Source organism: Aotus nancymaae, unplaced genomic scaffold (assembly GCF_030222135.1).
Source record: "Aotus nancymaae isolate 86718 unplaced genomic scaffold, 86718_ANA_hifiasm-v0.15.2.pri h1tg000039l, whole genome shotgun sequence".
Lineage (NCBI taxonomy): Eukaryota > Metazoa > Chordata > Mammalia > Primates > Aotidae > Aotus > Aotus nancymaae.
Window position 1 is genome coordinate 3,305,669 of NW_026988453.1, and position 23,148 is coordinate 3,328,816.

General features: G+C 40.0%; 1 protein-coding gene across 8 annotated transcripts in view; it reads left to right on the forward strand.

The window, feature by feature from the left end:
* Positions 1–23,148, forward strand: part of NR5A2 (nuclear receptor subfamily 5 group A member 2) — a 146,394-nt gene that overhangs the window by 76,792 nt on the left and 46,454 nt on the right. For all 8 annotated transcript variants that reach the window (XM_012459570.3, XM_012459573.3, XM_012459572.3 and 5 more), the window contains 2 exons: positions 4,258–4,377; positions 13,556–13,703. In XM_012459570.3, coding sequence (XP_012314993.1) covers positions 4,258–4,377; positions 13,556–13,703 — 268 coding nt within the window. The remainder of the gene's footprint in view (positions 1–4,257; positions 4,378–13,555; positions 13,704–23,148) is intronic.

A 23,148-nucleotide genomic window follows, 5' to 3' on the forward strand; every position in this document is an offset into this window, starting at 1 on the left:
GTCATATGTTCCTTCATTTAGCCAGCATCTGTTAAGTGGCATTTTTTTTCCACCAGCCACCATGGAAGGCCCTGGGAGCTGTAGCTTCAGAATCTGTCCCTGCCCTCAGGGAGCACAGAAAACTAAGCAGGCAATCACAATACTTCCTGAAAGCAGGGGGGTTATAGAAGATCCCCTAGTAGACACAAAGGAAGACAGGATAATGTGAACAGTACAGAATATAAAACAGAAACGAAGCACCAGTCATAGGAAATAGGCTCAATTTCACCTATTCCTGCAAGTTGTAGAGAAGCAGAGGAAAAGGGGATATGCAGATTTTGAAGTGTGTCCTCAGCATCCTAAAAGAAAAGAAAGCTAAGAAAAGTCAGAATGTTTTTTGTTTGTTTTTGTTTGTTTTGAGACAGTCTTGTTCTGTCACCCAGGCTGGAATGCAGTGGCATGATCTCGGCTCACCACAACCTCTGCCTCCTGGGCTCAAGCAATTTTCCTGTCTCAGCCTCCCAAGTAGCTGGGATTATAGGCATGAGCCACCACACCCACCTAATTTTTGTATTTTTAGTAGAGGCAGGTTTTCACCATGTTGGCCAAGCAGGTCTTGAACTCCTGGCCTCAAGTGATCCACTAGTGAGAGGTTTTGCTATATAATGCTGGGATTACAGGTGTGAGCCATGGCACTCGGCCATCAGATGGTCGTCTTAAAATTTTAGTATACCTTAACTGTGTCAAGCTCTTGTTACCATAACTATTTCTGTCAAGTTACATGATGAAGGACAGGAACCATCAAATGCAAATGAAGAGGAAGATCCCTTATGAGATGGCTCTAGAAGACAAACTTCTGGTGTGTGTGTATGTGTGTGTGTCTGTGTGTGTGAGAGAGAGAGAGAGAGAGAGAGAGGGTTTTGCTCTGTTACCCAAGCTGGAATGCAGTGGCGCAGTCATGCCTCACTTCAGCTTCGAACTCCTGGGGTCAAGCAGTCCTTTCGCCTCAGCCTCCGGAGTAGCAGGTGTGTGCCACCACACTTGGCAGCCAATTTTTACCATTTTTTTGTAATCTCCCTCTGTTGCCCAGTCTGGTCTTGAATCCCTGTGCTCATGTAATCTTCCCACCTCAGCCTCGCAAAGTGTTGGAATTGTGGGTGTGAACCACCACACCTGGTTGGCACACTTCTTAATTTTCACTCACCTTTTCTCCTTCTGTCCATGGCCAGAAGATAGTCTCTTAGCACTTCCATTTTTTCCACCAGCAAGATGGGAATAATAAAATTCTTGTTGTATAAATAGGTTCTTAAGCTGGAATCCTTTTTAGGTGTCCATAAATGGACGTTGGGGATTCTATAGTCCCCCATCCACTTGGAAATTCAGTGCAACATCAGCATATATGGTAATTGTTTCCAGGGAGCCAATTTCAAAGTAAAGTATTTGGGGCTTCCCTGAAATAAATGCTAAATGCGTAACTAATATTTCACATCACAGAAGAACAATATAATGAAACCAAATTACCATCATAGACTAATAAATTTGGAATAAGATGCTGATAGTGTATGAGAATATAATAAAACCCAGAGGGAGCAAAGTGCACTTGGCTTTGAAATCACTCCTTAGCACCTGAGAGGATCAGTTCCCAGAATCTGCTCTGCATGCAATGACATGCATATTGCTAGGACATTAGGCCACAGCTCCTTGGGTCAGCTGTTGGCAGAGAACATTTGAGCAGATCGCCGAAGCTGCTGCCCACTGCCTGGACTGTCAAACCACGTGACATTCTGGAGACTTTTCTTTAAAGAAAAATGTGAACTCTCACTGTCAACTAAACCACTAAATACTGTTTCGGTGAACATTTGCCTGCAGTAGAATCATTTTCTAAAAGGCACTGACTGTGTTTATCTTGTCCATCCTTATATGCCAGGGCCTGGCACTTACAACTACCAAAGAATTGGCTCTCAACAATAGCTATTTACTTAATGAATGTAGCTGTTTTGGTCAGAACATACTGGTTTGAAACATTTCTGATGGAGATGGGCTTGGGGATGGCTTTTCCTGATCACAGAGCTTGATTATAGCTTCGATCTCTTGTAAATAATTCTTTTTTCTCTTCTTTTTCATTTGTAGAAAGTGGTTTATTTAGAGAGAGAGAGAGACCAGAGAAGGAGAGAGAAAGAAACAGGTAACTCTCACACTGAGTGAGAGAATCCAGAAAGCTGGAATCCAGGAGAGGAAAGCAGCTTCCACACTGAGCGGAAGGGAATAGAGAGAGATGGAGTTTAGGAGGGGAAGACAGGCTTCCACGAAGGCAGTGTTGGTGGAAAGGGACTCCAGAGGGGAAATCCAGGAGAGAGAAGAACAGTTTTCACGTCTTTTTCCCTTCTAAACAGCACTTATGTGGTCCTCCAGTGGGATCCTTCCGTTAGCTGTTACCTCTGTCTGTGTATCGCTTTACGCTTCACAACGGGCTTTCCCATCCATTATTTCCCATCCATTATCTCACTGCATCTTCACAAGACCTGCATCATATATATATATATATATATATATATATATATATATATACTTTTTTTTTGAACTGGAGTCTCACTCTGTTGCCCAGGCTGGAGTGCAGTGGCATGATCTTGGCTCACTGCAATCACCAGCTGCCGGGTTCAAGCATTTCTTCTGCCTCAGCCTCATGAGTAGCTGGGATTACAGGCATGCACCACCATGCCCGGCTAATTTTTGTATTTTTAGTAGGGATGGGGTTTTACCATGCTGGCCAGGCTGGTCTCGAACTCCTTACCTTGTGGTCCACCCACCTCGGCCTCCCAAAGTGCTGGGATTGCAGGCATGAAGCCACCATGCCCAGCAACTCACATATTCTTAGGTGAGAAAATATAAGGCTGGAGAATTAAGCTGCTTGACCAAGCTCTCCTAGCTAGAAAGTGAGGAATTGCACCTCAAATCTTTGTTTCTCCTCAAGTCATCTGCTCACCTCAGCCTCCCAGAGTGTTGAATTACAGGCATGAGCCACTGCGCTTGGCCAATCATTCTTTAGACATACCCCCTGAACCTCTCCGACACTCCCGTTTTCTCATCTGAAAAAAAATGGGTATCAGATCTGCTAACTTCAAAGGCATGTTTTGCAAGTCAAATCTAAAATACACAAAAGCTCTTTAAAATATTACATGACGGCTGGGCGTTTGGACTCACGCCTGTAATCTCAGCACTTTGGGAGGCCGAGGCGGGTGGATCACCTGAGGTTAGGAATTCAAGATCAGCCTGGCCAACATGGTGAAACCTTGTCTTTTTAAAAAAAAAAAAAAAAATCACATGACATATAAATGTCAGATGTTTTTTCAGTAATGTATAGTGTATGTGTCTAAACATGGCCATCACGTTTGGGTACACCAAGGTTTTTGCCTGGTAAACATTACAGAACAAAAAGTAAACAGTAGCTACAGAAATGGACAAATATGCTGTGCATATTTAGATATGAGGACTGGACATGAGGTAGATGTCATTCATCACTGAAGAATGCAGTTCCCTGGAGGGCAAGGCGGAACGTGGACAAGATGTCCATCATAATGTAGCACGTTTCACTGTAACCCTCATAGCGACCTTGTAAGGAGGATACTGTTCTCAGACCCGTTCTTCAGGTAAGAAAACGGAGCGTTTGTGGGAAAATGGTCCAAATTATAAAAGAAATTCCAGTTAGCCCTGGCATCGTGCTTGGTGAGGGTTCTCCTCAGTCCAGCACGACTGCACTAGCAGTTAACACCGGTTACAAAATCAGTGCGTGTTTGTCTCCAAAAGTCATGTGGGCTGTAATGCTAATTTTCTTTTATATAAATTCTTTTGGCTTGGCAGTTTGCTACTATCTATATACTATTTCAGCTTCACTTTGATGTACTGTATTCACTTTTAGATACATAAGCATAGGCAATCTGGGTCATTCTAATGAGGTCTACTCAGGACAGTCTGAGGCGCCTGGACCTGTCTCTAATAGCTCTATTCATGTTAGGTAGACCGATTCAATGGAGTGCACATTCCTAGCAGTTCATTGATTATAAATACTTAGCTTAAGTGTCTACATGTGTCCTAAAAAATGTTTCATGTCCAAACGAAAATCACGATTGTCAGGTGAATGATATAAATTCTGAGCACTGTGCTTCAGTGACTGTGGGTGGAGACTTTGTTATTTGTATGGAGTCCTCTTATATTGGAAATTACACAAAAACAAAAAAGTAGTGAATAACAATGTCATTTTTTTTGCTATTTCTTTTGCAGGTTGATGACCAAATGAAGCTGCTTCAGAACTGCTGGAGTGAGCTCTTAATCCTCGACCACATTTACCGACAAGTGGTACATGGAAAGGAAGGCTCCATCTTCCTGGTTACTGGGCAACAAGTGAGTGTAGAGACCCAAAAAAAAAAAAAAAAGCATCTTTTTATTAAGCATGTTCAGAACGGCAGAAATTTAACTAGGTCAGAATCACTCTTGTCCTTTGAAAGGGAGAGATTGGCTGCCAATAATCTAGAAAAGATGACTTGGTGCACTCTGTTCCTGCTCTGATGATTACAGTTAAACTTGTAAAAGCAAACATAATCGTACGCATTCTGCTGCTTCCAGTCGGCTGGGACTGAAAGTTCTGCTTACAAGGGTCCAAAGAACGGGCAAATCAAATGTAATGAATAGTATCTAGGACTTTTTTCCTCGAGCTTCTGCTTTAACCTATGACACTTGTTTGTCGGCTCTTTTAAATCCTTATAACTTGTGGAATCATCACTATTTGGGGACAATATTGGTGAACAAATTGGATTTGGATGTCATGAATAATTGAAATAGTTGGTATAAAGGCAAGTGAGAAGGGAGAGGAATTTCAGTTATCAAGCTCCAGCCATTCAAATGAAAGAGAGAAAGAAAAATATTACCGTTAGGTCCTATACTTTTCTGAGCAGATATTTGTTTGACCAACAAGTATTTGTTGAACATCCTACTATGTGCTAGTTACTTTTCTGGGGCTTTGGCATATATTAGTGAACAAAATTAAAAAGTTCCTGCCTTCATGGAACTTAATGTTGTAGCAGGGAGAAGCTGATAGTAAACAATAATACTTAGAAACACGCCTGTAATATGAGGTCAGAGTGCTATTGAACAAAAGAAAAAAAGAAATAACCAATTAGAGGAAAATCAACACTCATCCACAGATGTGTGTTGCAGCGTGACCCATCAGTTGTACTGTGAAATAGGAACGGTTGGTTTGGCTTTATTGAAAATGTGACATTTGAACAAAGTCTTAAAGGAGGAGAGACAGCTTTGTGGATGTCTTCAGAGAGAGTTTACTTAATGGACCTAACTGCAACTTTACAGGAATTTAGGCAGGTCTCTCCAGTTTCTTACCCTCCCTTCTACAGCTGATGAGCTATTTAAATACATGCCTGGAACACAGTGATTCCCTCACTCCTTTGGGTCGTACCTATTCAGGGCACCACTGCATTGTTCATTCAGCAACGGTGACTTCAGTACTGAGGCACCATGATCTTTTACGTCCAGCCATAAATGTTTATGTGCTGTGAAACCACAGCAGTGCTATTTGGAAATGAAGGGATGTCTCCAATCATTTGCTGTGTTATTAATAAATCGAAATTTCCCAATCAAATTAAAAGCAAGCACTATTCTGAGTTTTTGCAAATGCGGTCAATTCGAGCATCTCCATCACTATCTGGTCCTTGCTATTGGACCTCTCAGGAGAAAAGCTTTGGAGAGGAGAAAATACAGTCTCAATGGGTTTGACTTTCTGTGCTTTCAGAGTTCTGTTTGACATTTTCATTCTGGGACCCAAGTCTTTGGAGGAAATGTACCCATTTTCAGAGTCTAATCATTGGATGTGCCTCCCGCCTTCACCCAACTAAGAGCTGCGTTGGAAATACATGACTGGGCCCACAAATTAATTTGATTTCATTTCCTTCTGAGTTTCAGAAATGAAATGGGTTTGTGCTGTTCTTTTTCTCAAAGCACTTCCATTCCTGCTCTTTAGAAACACTTCCTATTTCACATTTCATTTTGCCTTAAGTGCTGCCCGTGGGTGAGGGTAATTACTATTTAAAAAGTAGAGAAAAGTGCATCTCTTGCCTGTCTGATTTTCAAAACCAAGACCAATCCAGGAGTGGATGGTACGATAGTTTTTCGCATCAATTACTGGTGCTTTGTGTGTTGTCATCAGAACTGAATGAGGAACTCTGTGGTGGAGAAATAGTCATTTCCTTATGTTTCCTGCAGTCTGGATTCTTCCAGCTCCCCTCCCCACCCTTTAAAGTGTGCCACAGGTCTGTCAAAGCCCCTCCCTTCGCTATTTTCATCCAGTCCGGTGACTACCCTGGTAACGAGTTATTGTAATCAGACATTCTCATTTATGGCAATTATGGTAGACGTCTCTATTTTCTTTTGTGGAATATCTAGACAAAACATTTTGAACTTATCTCTGTGCTTCTTACACTTCATAGGATGGCAGCAAAAGTGCTACAAAGGAAGACTTCAAAAGCGTATAACCTCTCTATCAGAATGAGACAGATATCTTAATTCAGGGTCATATACGTGTACTTCTTTTATTATATCCTCACAGGACCTATCACAAAGCTGAATATGTTAGGCACATGATAAATATTACCTGATTTACTGCTTGATTAAAACAAATTAAATATAATTTTTTGAGAATTATAAATACTTCCCTGACTGTAAAGATGGGAAAATTAGATTTTTGCTACAGCAACAATAAATTACTTAATGTACACCAATTTTAAGAAGGTAATTATAACAATGATGAATGGAATATCTGTATGACTACCTGTGGACTGTAATGCTAATTTTCTTTTATATGAATTCTTTTGGCTTGGCAGTTTGCTAATATGTATATACTATTTCAGCTTCACTTTAATGTACTGTATTCACTTTTGGATACATAAGAATAGACAATCTGGGGTCATTCTAATGGAGTCTACTCAGGACAGTCTGAGTTTTATATATACATATATATATTTCATATCATACATATATGATATGAAAGTAGTTGAAAGAAGCAAAAAATAAAGAACTTCTTCCTGTTATGTTTATAATTCAGTAACAATTGAGCTGTGCTTAGAGTGTATTTTCTTTGCTAGTGCACAATATGTGCTCTCTGGTGTATGTGTGTAAAATTCACATGTACGGTGTAATTTAGAATTGGAACAACCTGTTTTCATGTCCCCATTCCAAAGCGTCCTGGCTATCTTTAGCAAGTCGCGGTACCTTCTGAGGTTCAGTATCCTCAGCTGCCTGGTGGGTACTATGATGGTATCTACCTGAGAGAACGGCAGTAAGAATTACAGGAAGAATTTTGTGAAATGCTGACATATAAATCAGAAGTTTTCCACACTAGGCCAATGCAAGAGTGATGTTTATTGATTCAACAGCCCTAGGAAGAAAGGACTATTATCTTCCTTTGGCAGATAAGGAACCAAGGCAAAGAGAGATGAAGTGGTTGATTCAAGGTCAAGATGCATCTAGTAAGTGGTAGAACAGACGGTCAGATCGAGGCAGACTGGTGCCAGAGTTTGTGTTCGTCACCAACATGTCATACTGTTGATCTGGATAATTCACAGATGCTGCAGAGCTCACCTTCACGCAGGCATTTCATTTGGTCTTCACATGTAATTCCAGTGCACGACAGACTCTATAGAAATTCCAAGCAAAACAAATTCATTTCCTGTTTTTTTTCTTTTTTTGAGACAGAGTTTCGCTCTTGTTGCCCAGGCTGGAGTGTAATGGTGTGATCTCAGCTCACTGCAAACTCCCAGGTTCAAGCGATTCTCCTGCCTCGGCCTCCCAGGTAGCTGGGATTACAGGCATGCACCACCATGCCTGGCTAATTTTGTATTTTTAATGGAGACGGGGTTTCTCCATGTTGGTAAGGCTGGTCTCGAACTCCCAACCTCAGGTGATCCGCCTGCCTCAGCCTCCCAAAGTGCTGGCATTACAGGTGTGAACCACCACTCCCGGCCTCATTTCCTTTTTTATTGAAACTAAATGCATACACTTTTTTGTGATTTAGTAGTAATTAGTAGTTTGTTTTGAAGGGAATTTTCTCTATGGTGCTGTAAGCACATTGTTACAGTAAATTAAAGTTATTCACAAGCAATTTTAATGTGATTATTGCTTAGTGTTATAAAATTATTTCAATATTAAGAAAAAACTAAAACTAAGAAAAAAACGCTCATAATTCCATCACTCAAATCAACTGTTTTTGTTGAATTCTCTTCTAATCTTTGGAGAAAACATATATCTTAAATTAGGATTTTTCTTATTTTTCTGAATAAAATAACTCACCTACCCCAGAGTCATATTGACCTACTATCATGGATTTGTGTGGAATGTGAACTTTAAAACACTCCTAGAAGTATGTTTCCATGATGCACCATATTAAGGCCATGTTGTTAATACCATGGGGGAAAAGGTAAATGGTATTACTCCAATACAGCATGCAAAATTCCCCTAAAGGCAACTTAGTACTCACCTATAGGAGATAAATACATTTTTTTTTAGTTTAAAACAAATGCTTCTGATGGCTTGATAAATGAAGGGAGATCAAAGATGTAAGGGGAAAAAAATTAGATACAGCCCTGCAGCCAATAGTGATAAGAGACATAATTCATCCACCTAATCAATGACTGTAATGACTGCCCTTTGCATAGAGCTTTGCACTGTGTACTTTCACAGGTAAGCCCCATTACACAGGGTCAGAGAAAGTGTGGGGAAATTTCAGAGGAGGAAGTACAAAGAGAACAAGATGTGTGTTCAAAGCTGTCCAGATGATTCAGCTTCTATAAGGAAGTGACTTACCCCTAAAGTGAGGATATTTGATTGTACTCCTTTGCAAGTTGAGGAAGACACCGTTGCTTAAAATCCTTCTAGGTCAGAAGAACAGTGACAAGCAATTACCAGATGAAACTTTAACTAAACTCACCACCTTTTCCAGCCTCAGCCAGGAGAAATACAATATTCCCAATTCACTCATTATAGATGTCCGGATTTACTTCTAGTATTTTCCCAACTGCCCTGTTGAGAAAATGTTTACTTCTGGAATAAATGAAAATGTTAATACTGAGTATTTTGAGATTAGCAAATAGGAATATTAAGTATGCCTTAGTCCACAATATCAGGAACAAAGTCTCACCACAAGGGAACACCAGACAGTGATTTTCTACCATGTTGAAAGCATTTATTTCATGTGTACACATTGCTTTATAGGGACCCTTCGGACAAACAGAGAAATGCAAGACCCCAGGTGCTCCATAGCCTGGTCTTTCGGCTTTTTCTTACTAAATACAGCTCACTGTAAATAATATGGTGAATTTGTCATAGCAGAGGAGGAAGAAAAAGACTAGCCTGGATTTTAAAAAATGAGGGACTGACCAGGAAACTGCTCCTTGGAGCTTGAAAAGAGAAAAAAGATAAATAAAATGGCACAGCCTTTCTCTTAAGCCCAGTGGCTCACAAGTTTGCTCACGAAATGTTTGCAGAATTGAATCTGTTCATAGTTCATTCAGAACTAGAGAAACTAAAATAGTTCCAATGCAAAGAGCAGCCCAGGACACCAGTACATTGTGTATTGAAATGAGAATTCAGTGTTTCACTTAACCCTAAAGTTACCTATTATGTTTTAATTGCGTCTTTGAATCAGGCATCTACATAAAGGTATATTAAAGAGCTTTATTAAGTAAAAAGGAAATTATGATTATCGATAATATTAAGCACTTCAAATGTTCTATATAGTAGCAACTTATAGTTATGAAAAGAATTCTTTACTATACACGTACATATGCACATATATATCTATGTATGTATAAAATAATAATGTACTTCGAAGTGGGGTCAGGTTTTAGTATTTGCATATTGTAGCTAATTAACAGCCACTGTAACATCATCCTAAGGGAAAGGTCTACTGGCAACTTATCGTCTTCTATTATTGTGTATCATATTAAAATGATAGGCATCTTACAATATACAAGTCATCAAAATTTCAGTGATTAGAATTAAAAGCAATTTAGCTAAAACTGTTTCTACTTTCACGATGAGTGAAATTTATCCAAAGGGGACATCAGTTTAGAGTATTTCTTCAATATCTCCCTTGAATTTAATGACACAAAGATTGCACGTAAGAGAGCAATAAATTAATTTTACTAAGTACATAAAAGACAAGGCCAGCTGCTCATGAAATGAGCACAAACTCTGCATTCAACAATGAACATATAATTATGTTTGTAATAAAACGTAAGGAAGTTGGAGATCTGCATGCTGTTTCAAGAATAAATCACCCATCCTTCTTCGGAGCTGTGCAATTTGATAAATTATCCTTGAAAGAAATGTTTTCTCAGCCCCCATTTAATAAGCATGTTGGAGCTTTCAAATTAGCATGTAAATAAATGTATAGCTATAAAGTTGTTGGTAAGCCAATTGATTTTTTGAGGTCCATCTCACTAAAGGCCTCTCACTAAATATGTAATCATATGAAACAAAGTAGATTCCTTTCTGTTACAGTGTACTACATTTTCAAGTATGAAATTCTAGTATTTGAACTTATTACTATACACCTGTTAGAACTATACACATGAGTATTTCATTAACTCCATCTTAATAATGGAAAATTCATACCAACATATTTGTGTTTCATTTTAGTATGGTCTTCCTGGTTCAGGCCTTAACTAGTGATTTCTTTTGTTTTCATTTTTTTGTTTGTTTTTTTGAGACAGAGCCTCACTCTGTCACCCAGGCTGGAGTGCAGTGGTGTGATCTCAGCTCACTGCAACCTCTGCCTCCCGGGTTCAAGCAATTCTTCTGCCTCAGCCTCCTCGAGTAGCTGGGATTACAGGCATGTACCCCCATGCCCAGCTAATTTTTGTATTTTTAGTAGAGATGGGGTTTCACCACATTGGCCGGGCTGGTCTTGAACTCCCAACCTCAGATGATCCACCTGCCTCAGCCTCCCAAAGTGCTGGGATTACAGGTGTGAGCCACTGTGCCTGGATCTTAACTAGTGAGTTTTACTAAAATGTGCTGTGTATGTTAAGCTACAGCTGCGAAGCATTCCATTGATTCCAAGCTTAAATTGATAGTCTTGTCGCATCTATGATTATTTCTTGATAATCTCAGAAGTAGGAGGTACCTTACTATTATCACCTAACTTAACTGCCTTATTTAAAGATGAGGTCACCAAGGGATGGAGATTATACGTACTTGCTCAAGGCTCTTCGTTTGTAAGAGGCAGCATTGGCTCAGGTCTCTTATCTAGTCTCAGGCTTCTGCCACCGCTGCTGCCCCATCAGGCCTTCCTGCTCTCATTCACTCATCTATCCCATTAGTCCCAGTAAAAAAACTTTGTATTATTATTGTCTGAAGTAGTTGACCATGTGCAGTTTTTAAAGAATTTATAGCACAGGTACCTTTTTAAAGTAAGGACTTCCCTTGAAGTAAAAAGTTCTCCTGTAAGACAACTGGCAAAATGATAGTTGAGACATCACTTTGTGTGCTCTGCAAATAATCCCAGCGTGCTCCGCAGAGTTCAACAGCTTGTCCCGTCTCCTTCCAGCTCACGGTTCAGGTTACCCATGAACTGACCCTTCTTTCACACACTCTGAAACGGAAACCACAGGAGTTCTTACCACACTTGATGTTTAAATTTAGTGCATCGATGCCAGCACCTGGATAAAGCAGGTAGACGGTGCTGTACATGATGCAAGAGCTTTCCTCTATCACACATTGACTGTGGCTTTTTCATGCATAGTTGACTCGATATAAACTGATTGACACCTTTGGGGGTCATCTTTCCACTGACTCATAATTTTTCTCACTCTTGAAAAAGGTTTCTGTACACCCAGTATTCTCTAGTTAAAGCTGAAAATTCAACTCATCATATTTACACAATAAAAAAAATCCATTCTGCCTTGTTTTTAATTGCAAATTCTACTCAGGGGACTAGTTCTCCTGCTTAGGAGGCAGCCCTGTGCCTTCTCCTAGAGAAGCAAGTGCAGTCAATTATGGTAATGAAATGTCAATAAATATAAAAATTTAATACAGTCTGCTCTGGGTGAGTGGCAGATGAGGACTTGCCTTCCAGACAAATTTGCTGCTGCTGCAAATATTAAATGCACCTAAAAGAGCATCTGGTTGCCTGAGAGCTCTCCAGTAAAAAAAAGGATGGGAGCGTCAAGTACCAACCGGGCTTTCCCATTATGCTGTAATCGCAACAGCAAAGCCAGTGCTATCACTGACAGCCATCCCAACATCTTAACTTATTATAAATTGAACTTCATATGTCCCCATGAATAATCTAAGATTGGAGCCTAGCAGCACTTTTTTTTTTTTTTTTAGAGATGGCGTCTCTCTTCTTTGCCCAGGCTGGAGTGCAATGGTGCGATCTTCGCTCACTGCAACCTCCATCTCCCGGGTTCAAGCAATTCTCCTGTCTCAACCTCTCCAGTAGCTGGGATTACAGGCATGTGTCACCATGCCCGGCTAATTTTTGTATTTTTAGTAGAGACAGGGTTTCACCATGTTGGCCAGGCTGGTCTCAAACCCCTGACCTCAAGTGATCCACCTGCCTCGGCCTCCCAAAGTGCTGGGATTACAGGGGTTAGCCACTGCACCCAGCCAGCACTTTTTTTTTTTTTAATGAAAAGGGAAATAAGTATTTTCTTTTTTTGTTTCCAGACATCAGAATTATTCTCCTAAATAAAGTTATTGCTGTCTTTAGAGAGAAACACATTAATCTGATGTAACCTAATGTAATCATCTGAGATCAGCAGTTTTATGTCATGCTTTTTGGGAAACAAAACTAAAAAAACAATTTATTCGTATTTATTTTAAATTTTTAAATGAACACTTCTGCTGTTCTATAAAGAATAATTTAAATGTGATTCTTTCCTCATCCACAAACATGCAATCTCGAACCATGATGACTTTAAAATGTAGTCTCACAATATAAGTAGAAATGTATCTGCCTTTATTTTCCTTAGGCACTAGTTAATATCATTGTATATACATAGAATACTCTTCTGGATTTACTTTTCATGGACAATATGTTTCTTTCAACTTATTCATGAGAGTTAAAATTTTTTATCTAATGTAATAATGTAATTTCATAATATAAAAGGCATATAGGCTTGAAAAATTTAGGTAGCCAAAACCTGTTTCCTACAAAGCTTATCAAAAGTGATTATGTTTATCAGAAATAATAACTCTGATGCATTTCAGAATAGTGGAATATGCCTTAAACTACTTTCATGGGGAACATCTCTTCTGTTATCAATCTGTATTGTGGCCAGGCATGGCGGCTCAGGCCTGCAATTCCAGCCCTTTGGGAGGCCAAGGTCAGAGGATCACTTCACCTCGGGAGTTTAAGACCAGTCTGGTCAACATAGTGAGACCTCCCCATCTCAATTATATTTAAAAAGCCTGTATTGCAATCTGACTTTACCCATAGTTCTTAACAATCACAAGTGAAATATATATTGCTGATTCTGACAGTTCGTAAAACCGTGATTCTCTATTGCAGGTGGACTATTCCATGATAGCATCACAAGCTGGCGCCACCCTCAACAACCTCATGAGTCACGCACAGGAGTTAGTGGCAAAACTGCGTTCTCTCCAGTTTGATCAACGAGAGTTTGTATGTCTGAAATTCTTGGTGCTCTTTAGTTTAGGTAAGAAATCCTTTTCTCATGCTGTGCGCAACCAGTGATTGCTAAATGATGCTGAAGTTCGAGTATCTTGTGGTCTATGTATGTTTTTGTTCTAGCAATATAAAGCCCGTCCTTTCAAATTATGAAATCTTCAAATGTGAATGTATTTTCATGTATATTTCTGCATGACGCATAGCCCTTTAGTAGGGGTAGTTTGGGGAATTGAAAATGAGTTAGTCAATTGACTCATTCAAATGAGTCCTGGTTTTTCTTCCATAATATACAGATAAGCAATAATCGAATGAAGCTATGACAAAGGTTTAAAGCAGAAAGCTTAGGAAAGACGTACGGTATCAAATTTTAGCCATCTTTCTACCATTGATAATTTCTGTGTGTCTTTTGTTTCATCTTGGTACTTGCTTCTGTTTTTATTCTTCTAAAATATGAATCGTAATTAAAAACCTGTATTTAAATCTCTATCGGGATTAACTGGAGACTGTTTATAAGCAGATGCACTACTATGCAAGTATAAAAGATGACAGTTGTCAGGGGGAAAAGATGCTTCCTTAGGAAAGCTTCGGAAAAGAAAGATAACTAAGCAAGACAGATTAGCTAAATCAAGGTTCTCAGTGAGTCAGCTGAGAAAAATCACCACTGCTTGGAATAAAAAAAGGATTAAGGAGATGGATTTTTATTGACTTCAAAGGAACAGATTTTCCTGCCTGTCCCTTACTTGATTTCTGTATTTTGTTAGCCTAATAAAGCCAACTTAAATAAACTTTTTGCCAAGTCCATTTATTACGTATTGGCAGACAGCTGAGGGAGGCAACTTTCCTTGAATGAAAAAAATGCAGAAATCAGATTCACCAGCATATGTTTTTTCTTTAGTCTTCAGTTATAAGATAGCTGTGAATTCATATTCTGAGGAATAAAACAATAAAACAAACTGCAAAGTAAAACAGATGTGTCTACTCTCCAAATTTGGTACTTTACTTTTAAAAATTCTTCTTGACAGGACTGCACAACTGTTGCTAATAAAGGAGTAGTTTGAAGTAATAGAACCAGAGTTAATTTTTCACATATAGTCAACATTTAAAATAAAAAGAGCATTTTCATATTTTGGAAAATGTGATAAATATAGCAAAAAGAAATGTTACTGAAAATTTAAACGGACAACAGAATTTCATAGATGTAGTGTTCAAAGGTTTACAATGCCAGCACTGGATCCTGTGTGGTTTCTGTATTAACCACAATAAAAAGGGAAGTTCTGTTCTAGTAAGTCTGCATCTTTTATCCAAGAACAGTTTTTAGAATGTTAAGAAAGGAAGATAGCAAACATAGGGCTGTATGCTGTCATTGCACAAATTATTCTGGTTTATGGTAAGATCTTGGTCTTTAAACTAGTACATTTGATCCGTAATTAAATGGAAAATGTGGCAATATACGTGTAAGAAATCTTATAGCATCTTAGTGATAAAATATTTAGAGAGAGTCATCTCACTTCAATGGTATTTTAAATTAGTTGAAGAAACGTATTGCATTTGAAGATGTACACATTAACCATGCGCCATCTGTAGTTTTCAGCACTTTTATCTTTCCTTCATCATTTTCCAAAATGATTATATTTTCTGCTAATACTATGGGGAGGGGGCTGGGCTAGATCGGAGACGCTTTCAACCTTTGAACCTCAAACATTATCTTCCTGAACAACTGGGCCGTGTATTTACCAGAACTTCAGTCACACACTCTGCTGTTCAGTGAGCACTTCGATCATTTCAGGAGCTCAGTGCACCCGTGACTAGCTGGACTAAATGTCCATTACATCCAGTCTATTTGTTGCTTAAGGAAGAAGGGAAAGCATGGCTTTCAGATCAAAGGTAGATAGAATTCTGGCCAAGAGCCCACCTTTTTTATAAATTTTACTTATTTTTTGTGTCGGGGGTGGGGAAGGCGTTTCGCTCTCGTTGCCCAGGCTGGAATGCAGTAGCACGATCTTGGCTCACCACAACTTCCTCCTCCCGGGTTCAAGGAATTCTCGTGCCTCAGCCTCCCGAGTGGCTGGCATTACAGGCATGCCCCACCATGCCTGGCTAATTTTTGTATTTTTAGTAGAGACCGGGTTTCTCCATGTTGGTCAGGCTGGTCTTGGACTACCAACCTCAGGTGTTCCACCCTCCTCAGCCTCCCAAAAGTCTGGGATTACAGGCATGAGCCACCATGCCCAGCCAAGCCCATTTTATTTTTAGAGAAGCAGGAGAAAAGTAATCAGCAGTAAAATTCAAGTGATTTCTAATTTATGAGTGGAAAAAACATTTTACTCCATGGAAACAGTGGCTAATCAATTTTTAAAATTTCAACTTTACTGAAGTATATAGATAATTAATTTTAGGTGCCTCAGCTGGCCCTAAATGTCAGTTTTACCTGTGATTAAAGATGAAATCATAGCAGAGTCACCCTTGAAAATTAAGGCCAAGTCCTAAGCCAGTACCTGCTGTCCTAGACCCTCCTCCGGAGCCTCGAGTCCCCTGAGTCTGAAACCTGCTATGTTTTTATGTCAGCCCAGCCTTGAGCCTCTTTGGTCCTGGAGGAAAATGAAGATTTTGTGGACTGGTCAGAGGCCAGGGGCTGTGTGGAGAGAGGACTGCAGCAGTATTCTCCTTTGAGAGACGAAACCATGTTTCCCAAGTAGATTTGGTGAGAGAAGGTGGGCTGTGGTCCCAAGCAGGTGCAGCATTCCAAGCTAGAAGCATGGCCAGTGTGAAAGCTTAAAGGCAAGAGAACAAAATGAGTTTGGGGAACTGTTAGCTGATGGATATGGGTTGAGGGAAGCAGCAGATGTGGCTGGAGACATAGGCAGGAGCCTGGACATGGATGTGAAAGCCTTAGATGCATTTAGCACATGCCCATTGAGTGCTTGCTGTGTGTCTGGCACTGAAGTAGGCACTAGGGCTACAGTGACAGAAAGAAGTAGGCACCATGGTTTCCACTCTATAGACAATTAGGAAGTGTAGCAGTGTTCTTAAGGGGACGGGGATGCGGTGAGTAACTTAAGTTGATTGGCCTTTCTGGTAGCACCGTGGAAAGTGGACTGAACCGGGGACAGTGCTGGAAACCCTGGGTTCAGAGGTTTTCTTTTTATTTTATTCATTTATTTATTGCTTTTATTTCTGGCATGCTGTGATTTATTTTATTATTTTTAGAGGTGGCTTTAATACTCCATGTGGTTGGACTGAGATGAGAAATACAAACGAGTTACAGGTTTCAAGCCACAGAATGTGGCAGAGTTGAGAGGGAGAAGTCCAGGGTGAGTTTAGGGTTTCTGGACGTCTAGCTGGAATAGAGACATCTACAGGAACAGTAACTGATTAGTTGAGTTAAAGCAAGTCCCAATAGCAGTCATCCGCTTTCTAATCTGAAAGTCATTCTTCGCTAAAGTTTATTACTGATGACACAAAAAGTTCATGACAGGACTCAAAAGTCCAGTGGGGTCCAATCCTTCTGGTTTGCTGTCTGACTTTCCCCCCTCAGATTTTATCCCTGAGCAGACATCAGTTAAGTAAGTTGGTCAAAAAAGGAAATAGAAGTCAGAAATGCCCTCTCATCACGTTTCTCGGTGTATAACGTAATAGATTCTATAGGCCCAATCTCTGTTAGTTGTTAGTTGTGTTTTCTTTACATTTCTAGCACATTGCTTGGTACATAGTAGGGACTTACAAAATGTTTACTGATAAAAATAAATAAATGGGCCCGGTATGGTGGCTCACACCTGTCATTTCAGCACTTTGGGAGGCTAAGGTGAGAGAATTGATTGAGCCCTAGGGGTTTGAGACTAGCCTGGGCAACATAAAGAGACCCCATCTCTATAAGATAATTAGTCAGGTGTGGTGGCGCACACCTGTGGTTTCAGCTACTTGAGCCTGGGAGTGTCAAGGCTGCAGGGAGCCAAGATCATACTACTGCCCTCCAGCCTGGGTGACAGATTAAGATCCTGTCTTAGAAAATTTAAAAATACAAATAAACAAATAGTTTGAAACTTAAAGCAAAGCCTTTACCAAAGCAACTTGTGATGGGTAGTAGGAGGTAGTTTAGCTAAAAGCCATATTCAAATACAGGTTATTTTTCTGAGACCAGTTTTTCCAAAGAACTCTCTAATAAAAGCTCCTCAAAATTAAATGTTTTCTGTTATCAGTTTGCATTCTCCCAGTTTATGAGGGGAGATGTTTATTTATAAGCTCTTTGGGAAAGCTAACTTGAAGAAAGATTAGAAAGATTATTACTGGCTAAAACCAGGCGGCAAATGCATTTCTGTTCCAAGCAAATGCAAGATGATAGGCTTTCAGCCCATGTTAAGTAATAGTAGTTAAGACAATGTTGTACAATTCTTTCTTGGCATTGATAAAATCCTGTTTCCAGTAAAATGAATGGAGAACATATTATCTTTGTTCATCATGATCGCTCTTTGCTTCATACTCAATTTCCAAATTTTGAATGTGACATTTGATTATACCATAACACACCCCAGGTAAGCTTTGTCCTCATGGAGACAAAAACCCCAGGGAAGGTGGGCTGTAGTTGCCTCAGGGAATGACTCAATTGGTCCAGACAGAAAAGCTACTGCCTGCTAAAAGTCCCCCAGACTATCACCTGATCCTCAGCTGCAGAGAAGCAATGGGCACAATTCAAGAATGAAACTGATTGAAGAGTTGCTTGTTTCATCCACAGGTTAAGTACAGGCATTCTGTAGTGTCTAGTCATGATTCCTTTCTCTTAAAAAAAATTAAGAACATTATTTTAAATAGAAAAGGTCATCTAAGCAATTATTGAAATGTCCTAGAATAAATAATGTGACTTGATCACAAGTTGGAAGGGATTTTCCAAAATGGATGGGTAAGACCTTCAGGGCTTGAAAGAACTTTATTTTATTATTTATTCTTATTATTTTTAGAGACAGGGTCCTGCTCTGTTGTCCAGGCTGGAGTGTGAATGCATGATCGTAACTCTCTGCAGCTTCTAACTCCTAGGCTCAAATGATCCTCTCACCTCAGCCTCCTGAGTAGCTGGGACTACAGGTCACACCCTTGCCCAGCTAACTTTTTAATTTTTCTGTAGAGATGGGGTCTCACTATGTTGCCTAGGCTGGTCTTGAACTCCTGGCCTCAAGTAATCCTCCCTCCTTGGTTTCTCAAAGTGCTGGCATTGCAGCCGTGAGTCACAACGTCTGGCCCTCCCTTGAAAGACCTTTAAAATCATAATTTGGAAGGAAAAAAACAGTATTTCTAAGGCAGAGCAGAACATTTTTCTCTTTGTTGTGGCTCCTTTCAACCATGCCAGTCTGATACTGAACAAAGCGGCAGACAGGGCTCGACGGTCGTTCTGGTTTTCTTTTCTTTTTTTATTCTTTTATTTTGTATGTGTTAAGTGAAATGTTCTGGTTTTCCTAGTGAAGCAAAGGTCTTTTGTCTGTCAAATTAATAAACAGTAAGGTCCATGAAAACAGTGTATGTTTTACTCTTCATGTGCTGCCTGGCATATTTAAACTTTTAATAAATATTTATTGCATTCGTGAATGGAAGAATGCCTTTCCTCCCAACTTCTAGATTAAAAAGAAAAAAAAATGGGAATCGAAAAAAAATCATTTAAAAAATGCAAGCACAAAATTTGAAGAAAGAGAGGCTAGAAAATAGATCCCATGGATAACTATTAGGGAATTTGGCATCTATTTTTCCCCTTCAGAAAGTAGGGAGATAAGTCTTCACATTATTAAGCGGTTGTTTTTATTTTTTTTTTTAATTTTTAGTACAGACGGGGTCTTGCTATGTTGCCCAGGCTGGTCTTGAACTCCTGACCTGAAGTGGTCTGCCTGCCACAGGCCTGGCCTATGAAGGGGATTAGTATAAGTAATATAGAGACTAAACTGAGTTCCTCTTCTTTGCAAATAAAATAATAAATAAAATTATTTATTGATGATCAGCATTTAGGTTCTATTTGAAGTCGTAACACTAAGAGTGTCAAACACAAAATGAGCCATAGAAGGAAGTGGTGGTAACGCTTTTCTTTGGTAATGTTAATAATAAAATGTCCTCAGATGAATAAATCACTTAGTTTCTCCCTTACAGAATGAAGAGAACTAAGAGAACATTCCCCTCCAGTTTTGTAACTAAAAAAACAAAACTAGATGATCCAACATTTTAGACTTCTCAGATCCAGGTCTAGAACTAATAACCCCAGATGCCAGTCAGTAATTTTTCTGATTCAGCCTACTTTCCTTTTCGGAGACATTTGATCTCATCAATCAGCATATTAAAAATACTATGTAAAGTAGACTTTTGAAGACACAGGTCTGAACTGTGTGGGTCCACTTCTGCTAGAACTTCTTTTTTTCAAAAAATATGGTCAGCCCTCTGTATCTGCAGGTTCTGTGTACAAATGCTGATCCAAAATCCAGTATCCATCGGATGCAAAATCCACACATACAGAGGGCTGACTTTTCCGATCTGAAGGTTTCACGGGGTAGATGGCAGGACTTGAGTATTTGCAGATTTTGGTATAGGCGGGGGTCCTGGAACTGATCCCCCTTGTATGCCAAGGGAGGACTGTGCTTATTAAGACCCTATTTCTTTATTAAGGCAAAATGATGTAAGAAATTGGGACAATCATCTGAAGAAAGTGGACCAAAAAGAAAAGCAACCTATATTGGTAAAAGCAGGGAAATACTTTACCTGAATTTCCAATTTTTTTACTGAATATGCTAAGTAAGTATATAGCTCTCAATTCACTCAGTTTCTAAATACGGTCATCCCTCACTATATGCAGGGGACTGGTTCCAGGACCCCTGTGTATACCAAAATCTGCACACACTCAAGTCCTGCCATCAGCCCTGCAGAGCCTGAGTGTACAAAACATCGCTCCTCCATATAGGCAGGTTTCATGTCTGTGAATACTGTGTTCTCATCTGTGTTTGATTGAAAAAAATCTGCCTTCAAACCTGTGTTGTACAAGGGTCAACTACGCATAGTAAGTTTTGTTTTTCTCTGCATGAACTATGGGTTTCAGAGCTGCAGGAAACTCCCAGAATGCATTTGCCTCACAGCTTCAGTATCTCTTTCTTTTCTCTCTCTCTCTCTCTCTCTCTCTCTATTTATTTATTTACTTATTTATTTATTTATTTTGAGATGGATATTGCTCTATTGCCCAGTCTGGAGTGCAGTGGCATGAACTTGGCTCACTGCAACCTCTGCCTCCCGGGTTCAAGAGATTCTTCTGCCTCAGCCTCCCAAGTAGCTGGGACTACAGGCTCAGGCCAGCAAGCCCATCAGATTTTTGTATTTTTAATAGAGACGGGGTTTCACCATATTGGCCAGGCTGGTTTCGAACTCCTGACCTCGTGATCCGCCTGTCTCAGCCTCCCATAGTACTGGGATTACAGGCATGAGCCACTACGCCCGACCGCTACCTCTTTCTTAAAGACTTCCTCCTTGTAGCTGATTATCACCTCTTAGGTGTAACATTTTTTTGGACCATTCATTAAACATTGGGAAAGTTAAATGATCATAGCTTTCATTACATATGTGTCTATTTTAGGATGTATTTTAACTGTTCATGATGGTAAAAGGAAAAATAATAACAAAACAAATAGTCATTATTTTCCCCTCTGGCAGTCACTGGCATTAAAAATCCTAAAGTAACTAATTGCATCTCTAAGGTTTAGGTGGACAAGTTCCTTGGGGCAGGACAGGGCAGGGTGGGTGGGGGTGGTGGACAGGCAGAGAGGAGTGTGGTAAGTTTGTAAATTCTGTTTTCAAGTACAGCATCCACTTTCCTGAAGGGTTCAGTCATAATTCTGCTCTTGCGATATGACACTGACATTGTTAATAGTAAATAACATGTTTACTAGCTGAAAGATGTGGATGAGTTCAGTCTTTTGGGTAAGGATATTTATTTGCAGTGGTTAGTTTTCCAGTAGTCTTTAGTTTCTGATGTAGGAATTTTTTCTTATTTAAATTTTGTTCATTATTTCTTCTGCTTTGACATTTAAAGAAAGATCTAATGCTTCTTTTCCCTTTACTGAAGCGTGTGCCATTTGTCCTCTGGCATTCAATATCAGAACCTGGCAGAGGTTTGCTGTCAAAACTCCCCATAGAGTGGTTGGTAAGGCAAAATGCAAATAGGCAGACTGGCCCGGTATCCCCAAGGCCAGTCGGGACCTCTGCCCAGAGCTTACAACTCCAGCACAAGCCACCATATATGGGAACTCTGTCTCATCACTTTTGAGACTCTCTCTCTCTCTCTGTATGTATACACCCGCATACATACACACTCACACTTCATTTGAAAACATAGGCTTTATAAGCCAGCACAGAATTGCAGAGCAACTATTGATCTCACATCTCATTTAACAAGAGACAGCAGAGATTTGTAGATAGTAAACTTTCAGCCATTAAGTGAGGCACACAAAAGGCTCCTGTGTTAACGTAGCCCGGAAAACCACCGCACTTCGGTCAGCACCTCTTTCTGCTTGTCTATTATATTTTTCTTTAAAAGAGGACCGTTCCTTTTTGTTCGATGGGAAGTACTATTCTGAAGCTACCAGCAAGCTTGGCTATGAAAGGAAAAGACTTCGCCGTCCACAGCCTCTTCGCCCTAGCTGCTCAGTTTTTGCTACCCGGCAAGGATGTTCTAATCGCGCAGTGGAGGGCGAGAACCGGTTGCTTCAACTGCAGTTCCATTAGCTAATCCAACTCCTGACGTCAGTGTGACATGGCGGTGCAAATCATGAAGCGATTTTTCTGCCACCTCCTGTGGAGAGAAAACCGTTTTCTTCACCTGATGACTGGCCAGTGGTGGGTTGTTTTTTGAAAAAGGAAAGTTCTGGCCTGGGCTGTGCTCAGGACGCGTGCATTTTGCCTTTCCTAAGCGATGAACTGCTCAGAAAGGAGGTGCATGGGGGCACCGTTGACGTCCGAGTGCTCCCTTCCCTCATCACTTCTGGAGGAGCCCGGAAATACGGTAGACACAGTTGTGGAGAAGAGAATGCAAAGGGCTTACAAAAAGAGACTACTTCTGCCCACTTCTCCAGAAGAGGCACAGCAGCTTGTTGAGTTTGTGTGTGGTGTTTCGTTTTTCTGCCACCAAACTAGGTGTTCCTATTGTGTGGGAGGTGAAAAAGAGAGCCCAAATCTATTAATAAGTAAAGCAACTGAGACGAAGGGAAAATGGAATCCCCCTTTTGCTTTTTTGCCTCATTACATCCAGTTAATAAAAGGAGGTTTACAAATCCAGCAGAGATCTGCTTGCAGGAACTAACGGAAGAAAATAAACAAACAAATGAAAACAAATCCAAGGGAGAGATTTGATCACTGATTAAATTGTGTTTGCAGTGCCTAAAGCAAGATGAACGATTCATTCACTGTAAGTCAGAAGACGTCGGTACCGAGTGTACCATTCGCTGTATGGGAAATCTCCAGCT